The sequence below is a fragment of the Schistocerca piceifrons genome, chromosome 7 (genome assembly GCF_021461385.2).
Source record: "Schistocerca piceifrons isolate TAMUIC-IGC-003096 chromosome 7, iqSchPice1.1, whole genome shotgun sequence".
Lineage (NCBI taxonomy): Eukaryota > Metazoa > Arthropoda > Insecta > Orthoptera > Acrididae > Schistocerca > Schistocerca piceifrons.
Window position 1 is genome coordinate 116,746,811 of NC_060144.1, and position 20,202 is coordinate 116,767,012.

Here is a 20,202-nt window from a genome sequence, read left to right on the forward strand (position 1 = left end):
GGAGGAGATACTACAGAATGTATCTCTGTCAATAATAATACAGACACTGAACAAGTCACCTCTTATGCTATAGAGTTTATTAAGTCTTAGGAATTGTCAGGTGTGATTTTTCATAAACTGAGGTGTTGCAGTCCTGTTAATGAGAAATCTTGATGTGACCAGTTTGCGTAACTATATGTGCTTATAAATTGCACATCTGTACCAAAATATTGTTAGGGCTACTATAATAAGCATTCAGCTAAAGGAGAAAGTATTTTGATTACACTTTTCCCCATTGTACTGATGGAGTTGCCTTTTCAGTTCAAAAGATTGCAATTCCCGCTCAAAATTGCTTTCGGAATGACCGTAAATAAAGCCCAAGGGCAAACATTCAAAGTTGCTGGTGTGCATTTAGAAAAAAAGTGTCCAAAATCAATGTGTCACACATTCTGGCCTCACCTCATGAGTAGGATAAAATGCCACAAGTGAATATTACCACTTCACATGCATTTGTGCATGAATCTGGCAATATCCTCTAACTACATTCCTCTGTTACACAGGTGCATCGTTCCTGTGCTCAGGTGGCATGCCAACATGTTGGAATATCTCTATCTGTCGTATTATGATATTGATGAAATTGAAGCTATGGTAGCATTCCATGTACTGGGGAAGCTTCACAACCTGCGGGTACTGTGCTTGACTGCTGGGCACAAGCCAGTGCCTCATCATCTGATTGCTCTGCCATTCAGGTGAGTAGTGACAACTGTCAGCTGAGTTTCAAACTGTTATCTGCATTTGGACCTGTGTGATCAGCATCCATATCATTGTATAGTAAGTTTTTATAAACTGCAATCCATTCAGTACATCAGAAATCTTCTGAGAGACTTATTAATAGTTTGAATTATTATTTTCTGGGGTCTGTGTACTCAATTTTGTAATTTTGTTGAAAGTTAAAGTGTGATCATACCCAGTGTCAGTCACATCACAGTAAAACTTACTTGTTTCTGTATCTAGTCCTGTTGCACAGTTTTTCTTTGTGTTTAATGTAGTTGCACGTGTGCATAAGGGACATAATAATGTGTCTAAAATAGAATGTAGAGGATCATAAAGACCAATTTCAATAAAATGTAAGTAGTGGGTAAGAGGAGAGAATGGGCAGAGGCAAAGGGATTTGGCCTACATTAAAGTAATATATGTATGAAATGAGGCATGAAATGTTTCTAGCTACCTAGTTTAGGCTACTTTTCAGAGTTGCCCACCAACCTATTTCCAGCTACTACAATTAAGGTCAAAAGACGCATGTAGGTACTGTGTATAAGAGACTTTTTTTTAGAAGTTTTCACAGGATAATAAATAAGAAAACATATCCTTGTATAAAATCTTGATTGATTTATGCATTAACATTTTCACTCGGAAAACAACTATTTCTTTACCTTTGTTTGGTGTGGCTTTAATAGTACCCAGATTAGTTTTTAACTTTTATTATAAATCTGTGTCCAGATCATTTAGTTCATTTTCCAGCCAATTATTCGATAAATAAAAGGCAGGCATGTTCTTGACTTTGAATATTCATCTAATTTTTTTCTTATCAATTATCTTCTTCATCCCATTAACAAGTAACTCCATTTGTTCTTGCAATTCTTCTAGCACAGAGCATTTGGGGATTTTAGTTTTGCATTTTATTCCCAACATTATACCCTTATTACATAGTTCCACTCTTCTCCTCCACAGGCTTGCAGAATTTCCTTGTAGAACCTTAAGTTCACAACTTTTGTAAACAACTGACCATTATTCCATTGGTTTTGAACTCTGCAAATGACACAGTCTCCAGTTCACCACATTTAGTTACAAATGTTTATAGAAGTTTATAAACAAATTTTTTTGTGTACCTCTAGCATAGTAAACCACCTCAATTGCATCATTTTCTGTGAGTACTCCAATGTGTAGTCACTTTCTATAGGTATTTACAGAAAATGCTGATATCTTGAGTTCCCCAGTCATATACAAATCTTCGATACACTGTGATGAAAGTAATTTGTAAGCCTTTCTTGCACATCTGCAGTGGCCTGTTCTTTTTTCAGTATCAGTTTACAGTCTTCATTGTAGTAGTTATTTTTGTCAATACACATAACTGCCCTTAAAGGATTAAGTAGTTCTAAGTTCTAGGGGACTGATGATCTCAGATGATAAGTCCCATGATGCTTAGAGCTATTTTTTTGCTTCTAGGCTAGTCAGTCTTCACATTTTGTAGCAGCCCTTGTAGACAAATTGTGCAACACTGTTCAATACAACACAGCAGCTCTTTTGACAGCTCTTCAGTAGTTCACATCATATACACTGAAGAGCCAAACAAACTGGTATACTTGCCTAATAACATGTAGGCCACCCAAGAGCATGGAGAAGTGTTGTAACATGACGCGGCATGGACTTGACTAATGTCTGAAGTAGTGCTGTAGGTAATTGATACCATGAATCCTGCAGGCATGTCCATAAATTCCCAAGAGTACAAGGAGGTGGAGATATCTTCTGAACAGCAAGTTGCAAGGCATCCCAGATAAGCTCAATAATGTTCATGTCTTGGAGTCTGCTGGCTAGCGGAAGTCTTTAAACTCAGAAGAGTGTTCCTGGAGCCACTCCGCAGCAATTCTGTATGTGTAGGGTGTCACATTGTCCTGCTGGAGTTGCCAAAGTTTGTTGGAATGCACAATGGACATGAATGGATGTAGGTGATCAGACAGGATGCTTACGTATGTGTCACCTGTCAGTTGTATCTACACTCCTGGAAATGGAAAAAAGAACACATTGACACCGGTGTGTCAGACCCACCATACTTGCTCCGGACACTGCGAGAGGGCTGTACAAGCAATGATCACACGCACGGGTCAGCGGACACACCAGGAACCGCGGTGTTGGCCGTCGAATGGCACTAGCTGCGCAGCATTTGTGCACCGCCGCCGTCAGTGTCAGCCAGTTTGCCGTGGCATACGGAGCTCCATCGCAGTCTTTAACACTGGTAGCATGCCGCGACAGCGTGGACGTGAACCGTATGTGCAGTTGACGGACTTTGAGCGAGGGCGTATAGTGGGCATGCGGGAGGCCGGGTGGACGTACCGCCTAATTGCTCAACACGTGGGGCGTGAGGTCTCCACAGTACATCGATGTTGTCGCCAGTGGTCGGCGGAAGGTGCACGTGCCCGTCGACCTGGGACCGGACCGCAGCGACGCACGGATGCACGCCAAGACCGTAGGATCCTACGCAGTGCCGTAGGGGACCGCACCGCCACTTCCCAGCAAATTAGGGACACTGTTGCTCCTGGGGTATCGGCGAAGACCATTCGCAACCGTCTCCATGAAGCTGGGCTACTGTCCCGCACACCGTTAGGCCGTCTTCCGCTCACGCCCCAACATCGTGCAGCCCGCCTCCAGTGGTGTCGCGACAGGCGTGAATGGAGGGACGAATGGAGACGTGTCGTCTTCAGCGATGAGAGTCGCTTCTGCCTTGGTGCCAATGATGGTCGTATGCGTGTTTGGCGCCGTGCAGGTGAGCGCCACAATCAGGACTGCATACGACCGAGGCACACAGGGCCAACACCCGGCATCATGGTGTGGGGAGCGATCTCCTACACTGGCCGTACACCACTGGTGATCGTCGAGGGGACACTGAATAGTGCACGGTACATCCAAACCGTCATCGAACCCATCGTTCTACCATTCCTAGACCGGCAAGGGAACTTGCTGTTCCAACAGGACAATGCACGTCCGCATGTATCCCGTGCCACCCAACGTGCTCTAGAAGGTGTAAGTCAACTACCCTGGCCAGCAAGATCTCCGGATCTGTCCCCCATTGAGCATGTTTGGGACTGGATGAAGCGTCGTCTCATGCGGTCTGCACGTCCAGCACGAACGCTGGTCCAACTGAGGCGCCAGGTGGAAATGGCATGGCAAGCCGTTCCACAGGACTACATCCAGCATCTCTACGATTGTCTCCATGGGAGAATAGCAGCCTGCATTGCTGCGAAAGGTGGATATATACTGTACTAGTGCCGACGTTGTGCATGCTCTGTTGCCTGTGTCTATGTGCCTGTGGGTCTGTCAGTGTGATCATGTGATGTATCTGACCCCAGGAATGTGTCAATAAAGTTTCCCCTTCCTGGGACAATGAATTCACGGTGTTCTTATTTCAATTTCCAGGAGTGTATATGCATTAGAAGTCGAATATCACTCTAAGTGCACATGCCCCACACCATTACAGAGCCTCCACCAGCTTGAGCAGTTCTCTGCTGACATGCAAGACCCATGGATTCATGAGGTTCGGTTCATACCCGTACATATCCATCTGCTTGATACAATTTGAAATAAGATTCATCTGACCAGGCGACATAGTTCCAGTTATGAACAGTCCAATGTTGGTGTTCACAGGCTCAGGTGAGGCATAAAGCTTTGTGTAGTGCAGTCATCAAGTGTACACAAGTGGGCCTTCAACTCCGAAAGCCCGTACCGATGATCTTTCGTTGAATTGTTTGCATGGTGGCACAGCATTGAAGTCTTCAGAAATTTGTAGAAAGATTGCACTCCATCACGTTGAATGATTCTCTTCAGGCATCATTCCTGCAGGATCTTTTTCTGGCTACAGTGATGTCAGAGATTTGATGTTTTACCAGATTCCTGATATTCACGGTGCACTAACGAAATGGTGGCACAGGAAAATCCCCACTTCATCGCTATCTTGGAGATTCTGTGCCCCATCACTCATGTGCCAACTATAACATCACATGCAGACTCACTCAAATCTTGATAACCTGCCATTGTAGCAATCAAACAACTGTGCCAGGCTCTTTCTGTCTTATATAGGTGTTGCGGACAGCAGCGCCATATTGTTTGCATATATCTGTATTTGAATATGCATACCTATACCAGGTTCTTTGGCACTTCATTAGAAATATGATTGTCACTGACAAGGGGGAGGCCTCAGACATGACAAACAGATTCGGCGGATATTTGGCAGAGCTATGTTCCGTACAATGTAAAATGAAATATTCTTAAAAAGTGCTGGTGGCGTGATGACCAAGGTATTTGCTGGGAATCGGAGAACCTCAGGAGCTCAGTTCCCAAAAGTGTTCTGTACTTTTATTGTTTTCTGTATCAAAATAGGTAGGAATAGCAGGGTTGATAATGTAAGTAAATCAAAATAATAATAATAATAATAATAATAATAATAAAAGGTACACAAATAAATTTCTCAAATGACTCGGATTAGTCAAGAACTAGAATTTTAAAAGTCATTGTCTGAAACAAATTCTGATGAAGGTTGCTGTGAAAACAAGCATTAAAGTCACATTGTTACATAAGGGGAATAAGCAAACCTTTGTCACAGTTAGTAGCAAATGTGAAATAATGCTTTCATATATGGCACAATATTACATCACAGTGTATAGAAAATTGTTGCCTAAAGTTTTCCTGTATCTACAAGAAACTGATTACTAATTTGCTCCTCGGGATATAGAAAAGGTCAGTCGATTGACTGCTCAATTATCTATGGATCCCATTAATTTTGAGTTGACTGTGTATCATTAGGTGTGTGTTTTTCAAAAAGTGTGGGGGGTGGGGGCAGGTGTTGCTCAGCCAAAAGATATTTGGCTTTCTTTTTAGGTTGTACAGAAGCAACCTGCCAAATATGAGCCAAACTGGTTAACCACGTCTGCGGCCTTTTCGTTGTTAGTGCAACGGAACACATTGTAAATACTGTTTGTTGGCATTTAAAATGTGCAAGGCATTCTTCCACAGGGTCAAACATACAATCAGTTCTTTACAAATTGTCGCTTACAATCTGGTAATAGCATGCTCTTTTGCTAAGGAGGACGGGTCATTGTGTCCAAACGTTTCTAGGCACTTCAGTTTGGAACCGTGCTGCTGCTATGGCCGCAGGTTCGAATCCTGCCTCGGACATGGATGTGTGTGATGTCCTTAGGTTAGTTAGGTTTTGGTAGTTCTACGTCTAGGGGACTGATGACCTCAGATGTTAAGTCCCATAATACTTAGAGCCATTTGAACCATTTTTTGCTAAGGAGGACGTAAAAATTTCCCATAGATGCATATCACCACATTTTATAAAATTGATATCTTTGCTCAGTCCTGGGCTTGTAATTCAGCCTTTAAGTTTGTTATATATTTATATTTAACAACTGGAGCTTATCCATGGTAAACAGTATTTTCTAACTGTCTTATTGTTGCTCAGCCATATTGCTGCTACTCCAGTTGTCTCTGTGCATGCAAAAGTTATTGTGATGTTAGGTAATCACATGTTTCCATTTTTGTCAAAAATCCCAGCAATTTTGTGTTTTATATCACATTCTGTAGTGTAAAATCATCTGCACATGGCTGCTGCAGTATCCTAGGTGGCTCATCCATCATTACAACCATTTTAATGTCAGCCAGTTCCCGTGTGTATGAGGTAGCCAAAGAACTTTATTTTCTTGAAATTGTTACCAGTGGTTCCTGGCCAATTTTTTCCAATATTTCTCTTGCTGTAACATTTTTGTTCCCTTGTAGGGGAAATGGTAGTTCTGCCTGGATGATGTTACTTGCAGAGGTGAACTTGGGGAATTTTCTGAGTAAATAACTGTTAAATACCTTCTTTAACGTTACAGAAATTACCTCCTGTGATTACAGTTGGCCATCCAATTGATCACAGACTATAACCACCATAATGTTGTCACAAAACTGTTCTGTAATGGACATAAGCACATTTACAGGCTGCAGGGTGGGTGCTGATATCTGTGGCTGCTGCCGCAGCATGGTATTGACCTCCATGGGCACCATTGTGAACGGTGCCAGCCACAACTGGTGTACAAGCAGAGGTGACCGCTGGTGCAGACCCCAGCAGTACGCTGGCTCTGTGAGGAAAAAAATTCTGGAACAGAATCACTGTCACATGCGGAACCACACAACAGCAGGTTGTGGTGACACTGGTGCGGCCCAATGGAACCTTGTAAGATATAAGAACTACGATCAGGAGCTTTTGTAATGCCACCATGCACCCAGCATTGCTTGTTGCCAGATACTTCACAGCATACTTCATCCTGTGGCTGAAAATTTGACCAGGTGGAATGTAATATTTCCATGGTGGCTGCAGAAGATGTAACAGGATATAGTGTCTACAACTGTGTAATAATTCTGCTGGTGACTTCTTGTCATGTGGCAGGGTGTGGTGGGACGACAGGCTTGCTCCGGTGTGTGGGAGGAATGGTGTTTCTCCATGTGACTTTTGAACATCTGAATGAACTGTACAGCTTCACTATTAGACCGAAACTGGAAAAATGCAGCAGTCATGGCGGATGACATTGACAGCACAAAACTTGAAAATTGGTTGACATGAATTCTGGTCCATTTTCTGAGACAATTTACTCAGGATGACCTTCAGTACAGAAAACAGAAGACAAAGCTGATACCATACTCAAGGTAGTGATGGATGTGATGGGGACAACAAAAGGGAGTTGTATGCATCTACCACCAAACACAATCATACATTTCAGAAGGGACCCACGAAATCTGTATGGATGCATTGCCATAGCCTGGACGGACGTGGCCACTCAAAAAAGAAATGCAATGGAGCTGATTGATGCTCCGCACTCACTTTGCGGTAAAAGGTCATTTGCGCAATCTGGATGTCCATCCCTTGCGAAGTATAATGATGTCTTGCAAGTTACTTCATGCAAACTATGACTCAAATGAGCCTGATTCAATAAATACAAAGCTTCCCAATGCAGGGAGTGAAGAGTGCTTCAGTAGTTAGGTTTTTGAATATCTGTGTATTATGAGATGCAGTTACTGCATTTTCATCGGGGTCTGCAGTAGATTTCCGTAGCATGAGTCAATAGTCATTTGTTTGCTTGTTTTGAAAACTAGTGACCACTTGTTGCCGTTAGTCAGGCAGTCAGTCAGTTAGTCAGGCAGTAGTAGCCGACTGAGACTTATGCAGCAACAGGGAAGTACCTGCTTTTGTGACATTTAGACATTTATGAGTTACTAAGCAGGAGTGAATTTTATTATATCATCTGTGTACGTTAGTAGTTTAGTTTCCTGAGTTTCTGTGCGTAAAATTAATATCAAATAGCCACAGTTCTCGCGTTTTTGTTTGCTTCGGAAAGTAAACTGATTTCGTGAGATATTACAAGTTCCTAATCAGGGGCGAATTATTTAGTTTCACCGAGTGCTTCGGTAGTTAGGTTTTTGAATGTCTGCGTATTATTAGACGCAGTTCCTGCATTTTCATCAGGGTCTACAGTAGAGTTGCGCAGCATGTGCCGATAGTCTGCATAATTGCATAATTTAGTTTTCCATGGCTTTAGTATGGCCAGGGACTGCAATTGTTGTGTGCGGATGTGAGCCGAGATGGTGACACTTTGCTCTCAGCTTCAGGCTGTCACAGCTTTGGTAACACAGCTTGGGGCTGCCATGGGTGGGCACCACTATTGTGGGCTGGCCATGGTGATCCAATGAACATCCAGCACGTCCGAGTCTTTCCCGGTCCTCCCTGGTGGCCAACCCAGTTGCTGGTCGCACTGAGGTGGACCCCTCACCTGTGGTTGAGTGGGATATCGCCCCGGGGCGAAGCAGACACCGACAGACCTGTCCAGTGGCCACATGTAAGGCCTCCTTGGTCTGTCTGACAAACAGGTTCCAGGTGTTGTCTGTGGCTGACACTGTCACCGAGCCACATGCTGTCGCCTGTACTGTTTCAGAGGAAACCACTCAGCCTGAAAGATCCGGGCAGTCAAGGAGGGTGGGATTATTAGTAGTTGGGAGCTCCAACATTAGGTGTGTTATGGGGCCCCTTAGGGACTTGGCTGACAAGAAAGGAAAGAAAACCCATGTTCACTCGGTGTGCATACCGAGAGGAGTCATTCCAGATGTGGAAAGCGTCCTCCCAGATGCTATGAAGAGCACAGGGTGCAGCCAGCTGCAGGATGTTGCTCACGTCGGTACCAATGACGTGTGTCACTTTGGATCAGAAGAGATTCTCTCTGGTTTTGGGCGAATAACAGAAGTGGTAAAGGCTGCCAGTCTTGCTTGCAAGATGAAAGCAGAGCTGACCATTTGCAGCATAGTCGACAGGACTGATTGCGGACCTCTGGTACAGAGCCGAGTGGAGGGTCTGAATTAGAGGCTCAGACGGTTCTGCGACTGTGTAGGCTGCAGAGTACTCCACTTGCGCCAAAAGGTGGTTGGGTTTCCAGTTCCACTGAATAGATCAAGTGTCCAATGTACGCAGGATGCAGTTACACTGGTAGCTGGGGCTGTGTGGCATGGACTGGGCAGTTTTTTTAGGTTAGAGAGTCTAGAGAAAACACAAGAAGGGCTTCAGTCACAAAGGGTGCAGGCTGAACACAGGAAAAACTTAGATACAGTAACCATTGATATAACAGTTGCAAATTGTCGTAGCTGTGTTGGGAAGGTACCAGAGCTCCAAGCGCTAATAGAAAGCACTGATGCTGAAATTGTTGTAAGCACTGAAAGGTGGCTAAAGCCGGATATAAGCTTAACTGGAATTTTTGCAAAGAACCTAATGGTGTTCTGAAAGGATAAGCTAAACATGGTTGGCAGTGGTGTGTTTGTTGCAGTTAGAAGTAGTTTAACTTGTCATGAAATTGAAGTAGATACTTCATGTGAGTTATTATGGGCAGAGGTCATTGTTGGCAACCTGAATAAAATAATAATAGGATCCTTTTACCGACCTCCCAATTCAGATGATACAGTTACTGAAAGGTTCAAAGAGAGCTTTAGGTTGATTTCAAACATGTACCTGACTCGTACATTAATAGTTTGTGGCAACTTTAATTTACCCTCAATACATTGGTGAAAATACATGTTTAATTCCGGAGGTACACATAAAATATAATCTGAATTTGCGCTAACTGCATTTCCTGATAATTATTTCGAGCAGTTAGTTCATGAGCCCACACAAATTGTAAACGGTTGTGAAAACACACTTGACCTCTTAGCAACAAATAATCCTTGAGTTAATAACGAGCATCAAAACCGATACAGGGATTAGTGAACACAGGTTTGTCGTAGCAAGATTGAATATTGTAATCCCAAAATCCTCCAAAAATATACCTGTTCAAAAAAGTAGATAAAAATTCACTTCCGAGCGGTCTAAGGTGCTGCAGTCATGGACTGTGCGGCTGGTCCCGGCGGAGGTTTGAGTCCTCCCTCGGGCGTGGTTGTGTGTGTTTGTCCTTAGGATAATTTAGGTTAAGTAGTGTGTAAGCTTAGGGACTGATGACCTTAGCAGTTAAGTCCCATAAGATTTCACACACATTTTGAACAAAATTTCACTTGGCACCTTTTTGAGGCACAATCTCCATTCATTCAAAATTAATAGTATAAGTGTAGACCAGATGTGGCTTGAATTCAAAGAAATAGTGTCGGCAGCAATTGAGAGATTTCTACCAAATAAATTAACAAACGATGGAGCTGATCCACCTTGGTACACAAAACGGGTTAGAACACAGTTGCAGAAACAATGAAACAAACATGCCAAATTTAAGCAGATGCAAAATGCCCAAGAGTGGCTATCTTTTACAGAAGTTTGAAATTCAGCATGAACTTCAATGCGATTTCCACAGTGAAACTTTGTCTCGAAACCTGGCAGAAAATCCAAAGAGATTCTGGTTGTATGTGAAGTTTGTTAGCGGCAAGAAACAATAAATGCCTTCTCTGCACGATAGCAATGGAGATGCTATCGAAGACAGTTCTGCCAAAGCAGAGTTACCAAACACAGCCTTCCAAAATGCCTTCACAAAAGAAGATGAAGTCAATATACCAGAATTCAAATCGAGAACAACTGACAACATGAGTAATGTAGAAGTAAATACCCTCGGAGTAGTGAAGCAACTTAAATCCCTTAATAAAAGCAAGTCTTCTGGTCCAGACTGTATACCAATTAGGTTTCTTTCGGAGTATGCTGATGCATTAAATCCATACTTAACAATCCTATACAACCGTTCGCTCGACAAACGATCCATACCCAAAGACTGGAAAGTTGCTCAGGTCACACCAATATTCAAGAACGGTAGTAGGAGTAATCCACTAAATTACAGGCACATATTGTTAACGTTGATATGCAGCAGGATTTTGGAACATCTATTGTGTTCAAACATTATGAATTACCTCGAAGAAAATGGTCCAACATGGGTTTAGAAAACATCATTCTTGTGAAACCCAACTAGCTATTTATTCATATGAAGTGAAGTGTTGAGTTCTATTGACAAGGGATTTCAGATCAATTCCGTATTTCCGGATTTCCGGAAGGCTTTTGACATTGTACAACACAAGCGGCTCATAGTGAAATTGCGTGCTTATGGAATATTGTCTCAGTTATGTGACTGGATTTGTGATTTTCTGTCAAAGAGGTCACAGTTCATAGTAATTGACGGAAAGTCATTGAGTAAAACAGAATTGATTTATGGCATTCCCCAAGGTAGTGTTATAGGCCCTTTGCTGTTCCTTATCTACACTCCTGGAAATTGAAATAAGAACACCGTGAATTCATTGTCCCAGGAAGGGGAAACTTTATTGACACATTCCTGGGGTCAGATACATCACATGATCACACTGACAGAACCACAGGCACATAGACACAGGCAACAGAGCATGCACAATGTCGGCACTAGTACAGTGTATATCCACCTTTCGCAGCAATGCAGGCTGCTATTCTCCCATGGAGACGATCGTAGAGATGCTGGATGTAGTCCTGTAGAACGGCTTGCCATGCCATTTCCACCTGGCGCCTCAGTTGGACCAGCGTTCGTGCTGGACGTGCAGACCGCGTGAGACGACGCTTCATCCAGTCCCAAACATGCTCAATGGGGGACAGATCCGGAGATCTTGCTGGCCAGGGTAGTTGACTTACACCTTCTAGAGCACGTTGGGTGGCACGGGATACATGCGGATGTGCATTGTCCTGTTGGAACAGCAAGTTCCCTTGCCGGTCTAGGAATGATAGAACGATGGGTTCGATGACGGTTTGGATGTACCGTGCACTATTCAGTGTCCCCTCGACGATCACCAGTGGTGTACGGCCAGTGTAGGAGATCGCTCCCCACACCATGATGCCGGGTGTTGGCCCTGTGTGCCTCGGTCGTATGCAGTCCTGATTGTGGCGCTCACCTGCACGGCGCCAAACACGCATACGACCATCATTGACACCAAGGCAGAAGCGACTCTCATCGCTGAAGACGACACGTCTCCATTCGTCCCTCCATTCACGCCTGTCGCGACACCACTGGAGGCGGGCTGCACGATGTTGGGGCGTGAGCGGAAGACGGCCTAACGGTGTGCAGGACCGTAGCCCAGCTTCATGGAGACGGTTGCGAATGGTCCTCGCCGATACCCCAGGAGCAACAGTGTCCCTAATTTGCTGGGAAGTGGCGGTGCGGTCCCCTACGGCACTGCGTAGGATCCTACGGTCTTGGCGTGCATCCGTGCGTCGCTGCGGTCCGGTCCCAGGTCGACGGGCACGTGCACCTTCCGCCGACCACTGGCGACAACATCGATGTACTGTGGAGACCTCACGCCCCACGTGTTGAGCAATTCGGCGGTACGTCCACCCTGCCTCCCGCGTGCCCACTATACGCCCTCACTCAAAGTCCGTCAACTGCACATACGGTTCACGTCCACGCTGTCGCGGCATGCTACCAGTGTTAAAGACTGCGATGGAGCTCCGTATGCCACGGCAAACTGGCTGACACTGACGGCGGTGGTGCAGAAATGCTGCGCAGCTAGCGCCATTCGACGGCCAACACCGCGGTTCCTGTTGTGTCCCCTGTGCCGTGCGTGTGATCATTGCTTGTACAGCCCTCTCGCAGTGTCCGGAGCAAGTATGGTGGGTCTGACACACCGGTGTCAATGTGTTCTTTTTTCCATTTCCAGGAGTGTATATAAACGATTTGGGAGACAATCTGAGCAGCCGCCTTCAGTTGTTCGCAGATGGCGCTGTCATTTATCAACTAATAAATTAATCAGAAGATCAAAACAAATTGCAAAATGATTTAGAAAAAATATCTGAATGATACGAAAATTGGCAGTTGACTCTAAATAATGAAAAGTGTGAGGTCATCCACATGAGTGCTAAAAGGAATTTGTTAAACTTTGGTTACATGATAGGTCAGTCTAATCTAAAAGCTGTAAATTCAACTAAATAGCTAGGTATTCCAATTACGAACAACTTAAATTGGAAGGAACACACAGGAAATGTTGTGGGGAAGGCTAACCAAAGTCTGTGTTTTGTTGGCAGGACACTTGGAAAATGTAACAGATCTACTAAGGAGACTGCCTACACTATGCTTGTCCGTCCTCTTTTAGAATACTGCTGCACGGTGTGGGATCCGTACCAGGTAGGACTGATGGAGTACATTGAAAAAGTTCAAAGAAGGGCAGCACATTTTGTATTATCGCGAAATATGGGAGAGTGTTTCACAGAAATGATAGAGGATTTGGGCTGGACATCATTAAAAGGAAGGCGTTTTTCGTTGCAACAGAATCTTCTCACGAAATTCCAATCACCAACTGTCTCCTCTGAATGCGTAAATATTTTGTTGACTCTGACCTATATAGGGATAAAATAAGGGAAATCAGAGCTCTTGCAGAAAGATATGGTGTTCATTCTTTCCGTGCGCTATATGAGATTGGAATAATAGAGAACCCTCTGCCAGGCATTTAAATGTGATTTGCAAAGTGTAGATGTAGATGAGTTGCAACACACACAGTCATTTGCTGTAAGCAGCAGCACAACAGCTGACCACACAGAGTGTGCATGATGATGAAAAACGTAGCAATGCTTCACTGGGTGGAGAATTCTTTTCAAACTACTATGCCACCCATGTCCCAAAACAATCAGAAAATTTTGAAAACTTTAAAAGTCGTGAGCATCAATTTCAAAACATTATTCCTCAGATGAATCAAATGCTGCATTGGTACCAACTGGTAACAGGGACAAGAACTCAGCATTTAAATGTTGTGCAGTAGCCTGTACAACTCCTCCTACTAATAATTAGACCATATCTGAGCCCAACATTGCACTGTGTGAGGAGGTACAGGCTTAAAAGGATTGAACAAGTCCACGAAAGGCTGATGACCTGCAATAAAATAAAACTTCTGGCCTTATAAATATTGGTGGAACTTGATAACACCATAGATTGTGGTGAGTGCCTCCTTTTCAGACTGACTGTACTCACACCATGTTTGTTAAGTTTTCAAGGCAAAAGCAGTAGGTCTATTTGAAGAAACAGTTCCATAGTAGAGAACAGCTCCGATTCTGTAAGTAGATGGATCCACAGCTAACTCAACAGGTTTTGTTGGATTAAAATTAATTGAATGACAATGACTTAAAATGCATCCTTTAATAGCTGAAATGTGTCCTGACATTCTTGGGACCACAAAAAAGAAACATTTTACTGGTACAGCCAGTTCAGTGGAGCACCAGTTTTGCACAGCATTAGTGAAGAAATTTTTCTAGGTAAACTACCTCATGACAGCTCAAAGTTAAATGTTACGGGGTGCTGGCAAATCTTTTATTACATGCAAATGTGAAGTAGCATGATGAATTCCCTGTGTATTTATTGTGTGTTCTAAATATTCATTTTCTTCTTGGAGTAAGTAGCACTTTTCCTTGTTGCACTCTAAACCACTGGGCCAAATAACTTTTAACAGTCAAAATTTGTCAAATGTTCAACAGGTGTACACTCTGTGACCACAATATCATCCAAATACAAGAAGGGAGCCTTTGCTGTTAATAGTTCTACGAACTGCAGAAAAATAGCATGAGCTGAAGCACTTCCGAAGGTCTTTGAAAGTGCAACAAACCCAGTTGAGTGTTTATTACAAAATATTGCTTGGACTGCTCATCCAGCAGTGACGCAAGTATGCCTAAAGTAAATCAGTCTTGGTAAAGAATTTTCCCTGTCCCAGTGTTTCTATTAATTCCTCCTGTGATGGGAGAGGATAAGAATCCACAATGGTTTTTTGATTTACTATTGCTTTAAAGACACTACACAAATGTAAACCTCCTGATGGCTTTTTGAGAATTACGGAGGGCAATGCCGATTGACTTGCAGAAACAGGCTATATAACACTAGTGTCATTTCATCTTTGCAGTTCCTAGTAGACAACAGCAGAAGTTCCACAAGGCTCTTTGTGGTACTAGCTTGTTCCTTTCTTTCATTGTGAACTGGGATAAAAAGCTTCTACTAGCATTGTGTCATTCAGTTTAAAATTTTGGTCCCCTGCTTTAAAATTACATTCTTGTACCTGACATGCTGTTTTTTTGTTTCAGATCCCTTTCTACGTTTTCTTTTGATGTTCTGCTTGTTGGTTTAGATGCCTTCTTATATTTTCTTGCAAGTTGTTATTAATTACTTCCTTTATATTTTTAATAAACCAGTAAAAATGTATTGATTGACCAGGAGACCACATCTGGGGTTGTTCGGCCACCTAGTGCGTGTCGTTTTATTTGAAGCCACTTTGGTGACTTGTTTGTCTGTGATGAGGACAAACAACACCCAGCCCCAAGTGGACACTGCCCCCCCCCCCCCTCCCCCGCTGCATGATAGTCAGCATTGCTGACCACTCAGCTATGGAGGTGGACACAGGTTTAAAAAAATCCTCCCTGTTAAACTTCGGCTGTAAAAGACTACAAAGTATCTGAACATAAATTTTGTCCTCAGTGATATCACATCATCAGCTTAGACTGGTTGCTTAAAGGGCAGGAGGGCGGGAGATCCCACTTCTGCTGTGGACTTACTCAGTCACGACCTGATTTTTCCTTACACAGTCTTCATTATGTAATCCTTGGGCTTCAACAGCCACATTCTTGTTTATTGTGAGATACACCATATATGATTTTTGGTGCTCTCCACAAGAAAATACTATCTGGGCCCTGATTTGGGGTATGAAGAGACTTTCTCTCTCCATTCAGAAATTCCATTAAGTAATCCAATAATTTTTAATATATTCAATACATATGTCACTTAGCATGCCTCACCCCTCACTAGTCTTGCTACCAAGAACTGCCTCTCATGTAGCTAATAACAATAAACTTACATAGCTTAAGTGCTATGTATTCATAACTTGACTGTTAAGTTGAATACTTGTTCGGGTACAAATATCTGTCAACGCAGTGCTTAAAACCAACACTGTTACCTGTAATTTCCAATCTTACATTACCCACAACATGTGCAAAATTTAAACATTCATTTCAGTATTCACTAGAGTTAAAATATGTCTCACTATCAGGCTTAGGATCATCATACATTCTAACACACTCACTGAAAGATAGAAATTCATCTCTAGCTATGGTGTCAAAATTGTCACAGAAGAAGCTGAGTAGTTCCGTGGTGTAGTGGTAATGATGATAAACTGTTGCATGTGAGTTCAAAACTCACCTGGACTGTACGATTTTAATTTCTATATTTGGTTCGAGAACATTCTAGAGGTATCCACAAATGTCAAGAATCATTGTACTGGAATGTTCTGTAGCTGTATATATACTGTGTGTGTTCTGGCCGGAGGCAGTTCGCTCAGCACTCTTGCATGTGCAAGTGCTGAATAAACCTTCGTTAAGTGAAGTTAGTGTTCGTCATTCATCTAATTACACCTTCTTCTATGTGACATTATTCTGGTGGATGCACTGGGTATTAGAGCTTGTGATAGTGCACATCATCGATGACACAGTGGTTCCCATCAGGCCACGAAAGAGCCGCCGTTTACGTGATGAGAAATCGGAGTTCGAGGCGTATTCAACAGATCACATTCTATTGGAGACAGAAGAAGAAGAGGATGTTACGATGACAGCAACTGTGTGCCACCAAATGAGACATCCTTCCAGGTTCTCTAGTGACGATGACCAATATGCAAACAAGTGGCTGAAGGTATATGAGTGTATAGCCGAATTTAACAAATGGGATGACACTGTGTGTTTGGTTCAAATGACTCTGAGCACTATGGGACTTAGCATCTGAGGTCATCAGTCCCCTAGAACGTAGAACTACTTAAACCTAACTAACCTAAGGACATCACACACATCCATGCCCGGGACAGAATTCGAACCTGTGACTGTAGCGGTCCCGCAGTTCCAGACTGAAGTGCCTAGAACTGCTGGGCCACAGCTGCCGGCCCATGTGTTTGGCTAACGTATTTTTCTACTTGGAGGGCACTGCCAAGCAATGGTATGAAAACAACAAGGAGAAGTTCACAAACTGGGAAGTATTCCAGGCGGAATTGCGCAAGTATTATGGCGACACACGATGACAGAAGTGCTAGGCTGAAGGTAAATTAAAGTGCAGGGCACAGCGTCCAGCATGAATTACAGCATCCTACATTCAAGACGTCATGGAGCTGTGTAAAATAGTTGATCCTAGAAGATTAACAAGATGATCTGGGTGCAGGACGACATAGGTCACCATCGCCGCAAGCTAGCCACTGGAGAGGACGCTCCCCAACATGCTGATCAAGGTCTCCATCACTGTTTAGAAGCTCCAGCTGATCACCTAACCACTGCAACCTGGAAAACTATAGGGTGCGACTTTCCTTTGAGGTGAGACCACTGAAGAGAAATATCCTCCACCGTTGATCAATACAAAAATGATAGGAAACTACATTGATATCCTCATGGATGGCCGACCTGCCCAAGCTCTTGTGGACACTGGAGCTTCACATTCAGTCATTTCAGAGATATACCATTGCCAGTTGCAGAAAACCGTATTCGTCGACAACAAAACATCTCTGCTGAAGGTGGCTAATGGGAAATATGTAAAACCTACAGGAAGGTGTACCATTCATGTGGGTATAAGTGGCCATACACAACCCTTAGAATTCGTCGTCTTTGAAGAGTGTAGTCGCGACGTCACTCTCGGATGGGACTTTTTGAAAGCTTCTCAGGCAATTTTAGATTGTTGTCACTCTAAGATTATGCTAGACGAGAAGAGATACTGTGGACAGGAAGATGTGCATCCGAGTGTGTGGAGACTGTGTGCTGGAGGATGTGATCATTCCTGCAGTCAGTGCAAGAAAGGTAACTGTCGTGTCATGCCATGCATCAACCCATGGATCTTGCAGTGGAATGTAAGAGAAGCATACCACTGAAGAATCACTTGGTCATCCCAGCCTCTGTCATCTCGTTTAAGAACTGTTACCGAGAACTGCAGATCATTCCAAGACACATGTGCATAGCAAACACTGAGCTGTTAATTGAAGAATAGCTGAGTGTCACAGAAACCTCACATGCTGTGTCTGTGGGCGAAATTAGTGTTACCACTATGAGACAAGATCTTAGAGCTCGACTATCACCAGACCTCACTAAGGAACAACAGAAGAAGCTACTTGCCATTCTTCAAGAGTTCTCTGATTGCTTCAGTCTGCAGGCGAAGAGCAAAAACAGACAAATCGACAGTGAAGCACCGGAGTAGCACTGGAGACCATCAACCGATAAGCCAGAGAGCATACCGTGTGTCAGCAAAGGAACGTTGAATAATTCATGACGAGGTAGAGAAAATGATGATGAATGATACCATTCAGCCACCACAGATCCCATGGTCCTCACCAGTGGTTCTCATCAGGAAGAAGGATGGCAGTTGGTGCTTCTGTGTTGACTACAGGAAGCTTAATAAGATTACTAAAAAGGACGTTGACCCTCTTACACAAATTGATGATACACTAGATTGTCTGAAGGGGGCTAAGTTTTTATCAACATGTACTCGGGATACTGGCAAATCGAAATAGATGAGGCTGATTGTGAGAAAACTGCATTCATCACCCCTGAGGGCCTATATGAGTTTAAGGTATACTGTTCTCACAGACATTTGATGAACATCTGAAAGGACTGAGGGCCATTCTTAAGTGTCTCCAACAAGGCGGACAGAAACTTAATCCAAGAAAGTGTCTCTTTGGAGCAAAAGAAATCAAAATACTTGGTCACCTTGTGCCAAACGAAGGTTTATGGCCAGACCCAGAAAAGATGAGATCTATAATGAAATTTCCTATTCCTAAAAGTATTAGATATGTGAGAAACTTCCTCACATTATGTTCTTATTGCTCAACAAGATTCTTTCTATGTGCTGCAAAAAGCTCTGACTGAACGACCCAGTACTTAGTGTGCATGATGAGAGAGCACCTGCAGAACTACACACAGATGCCAGTGAGTATGGGATCGGTGTTGTTCTGGTGCAAATTTCGGATGGAAAAGAGAAGGTTATATCCTATGCTTCTAGGACACTTACAAAAGCCAAGAGAAACTATTCAACTACAGAAAGAGAATGTCTTCCTGTGACCCGGGCCATGTGCAAATTTTGACAGTATCTCTATGGAAGGCCATTCACAGTTGTTACAGACCATCATTTATTTCATTGGCCAACAGGTCTTATGGATCCAACAGGACAACTCGCCAGGTGGGCACTACGTCTTCAAGAGTATAACCATAGTGTACGAAAGTGGAAGAGAACACCAAGGTGCCGACTGTCTCTCAAGAATCCCTGTGCAAGACCATCAAGACTTTGATGAAAATTGTGACTGTCTCACTGCCCTACAGGATCTCTCTGCTGAACAGAAGAATGACGCCAAGATATCGCAAATTATGTTTACCTTAAATCGGTCAGAGGATGTGAAACGACAATTTAAGGTAGTTAATGGATTACTTTACAAAAAAAACTTTAATCCGTTTGGGAAGAGGTGGCTACCAGGGATTACTAAACACATGCGCTTAGATGTTTTACAGAAATTCCATGACACACCTGATGCCGGACATCTAGGATTCATTAAGACATATGATAGAATCTGCAAGAGACTTTTCTGGCCATGTTTATTTAGGAGTGTCTGCCAGTGTGTGTCACACTGTCGAGAGTGCCAGAGGAGAAAGGCAGTTCCTTAGAAACCACCTGGCCAACTCGTACCAATTCCACCATCCGAAACGCCTTTCCATCATGTTGGGATTGAACTCCTTGAACGATTTCCAATGTCTGCTAGTGGCAATAGATGGATTATTGTTTGCACTGATTATCTGACACGCTGTGCCATTATAAAAGCCGTGAAAACAGCTGAAGCATCCAAGGTACCCAAATTCATTGTGGAAGACATTGTATTAAAACACGGTGCCCCAAGGTCGTTAATTATGGATCGAGGGAAAGTTTTTCAATCGAGTCCCATGACTGTTGAGCAGAGTAACTGGGCTAA

The 20,202-nt window shown here is 43.3% G+C and overlaps 1 protein-coding gene across 1 annotated transcript in view; it reads left to right on the forward strand.

Annotated features, from left to right (window-relative positions):
- The first annotated feature begins 573 nt into the window (after positions 1 to 573).
- Positions 574 to 20,202, forward strand: part of LOC124805491 — a 139,741-nt gene continuing 120,112 nt past the window's right edge. Inside the window, exon 1 of the mRNA XM_047266055.1 lies at positions 574 to 728. Coding sequence (XP_047122011.1) covers positions 574 to 728 — 155 coding nt within the window. The remainder of the gene's footprint in view (positions 729 to 20,202) is intronic.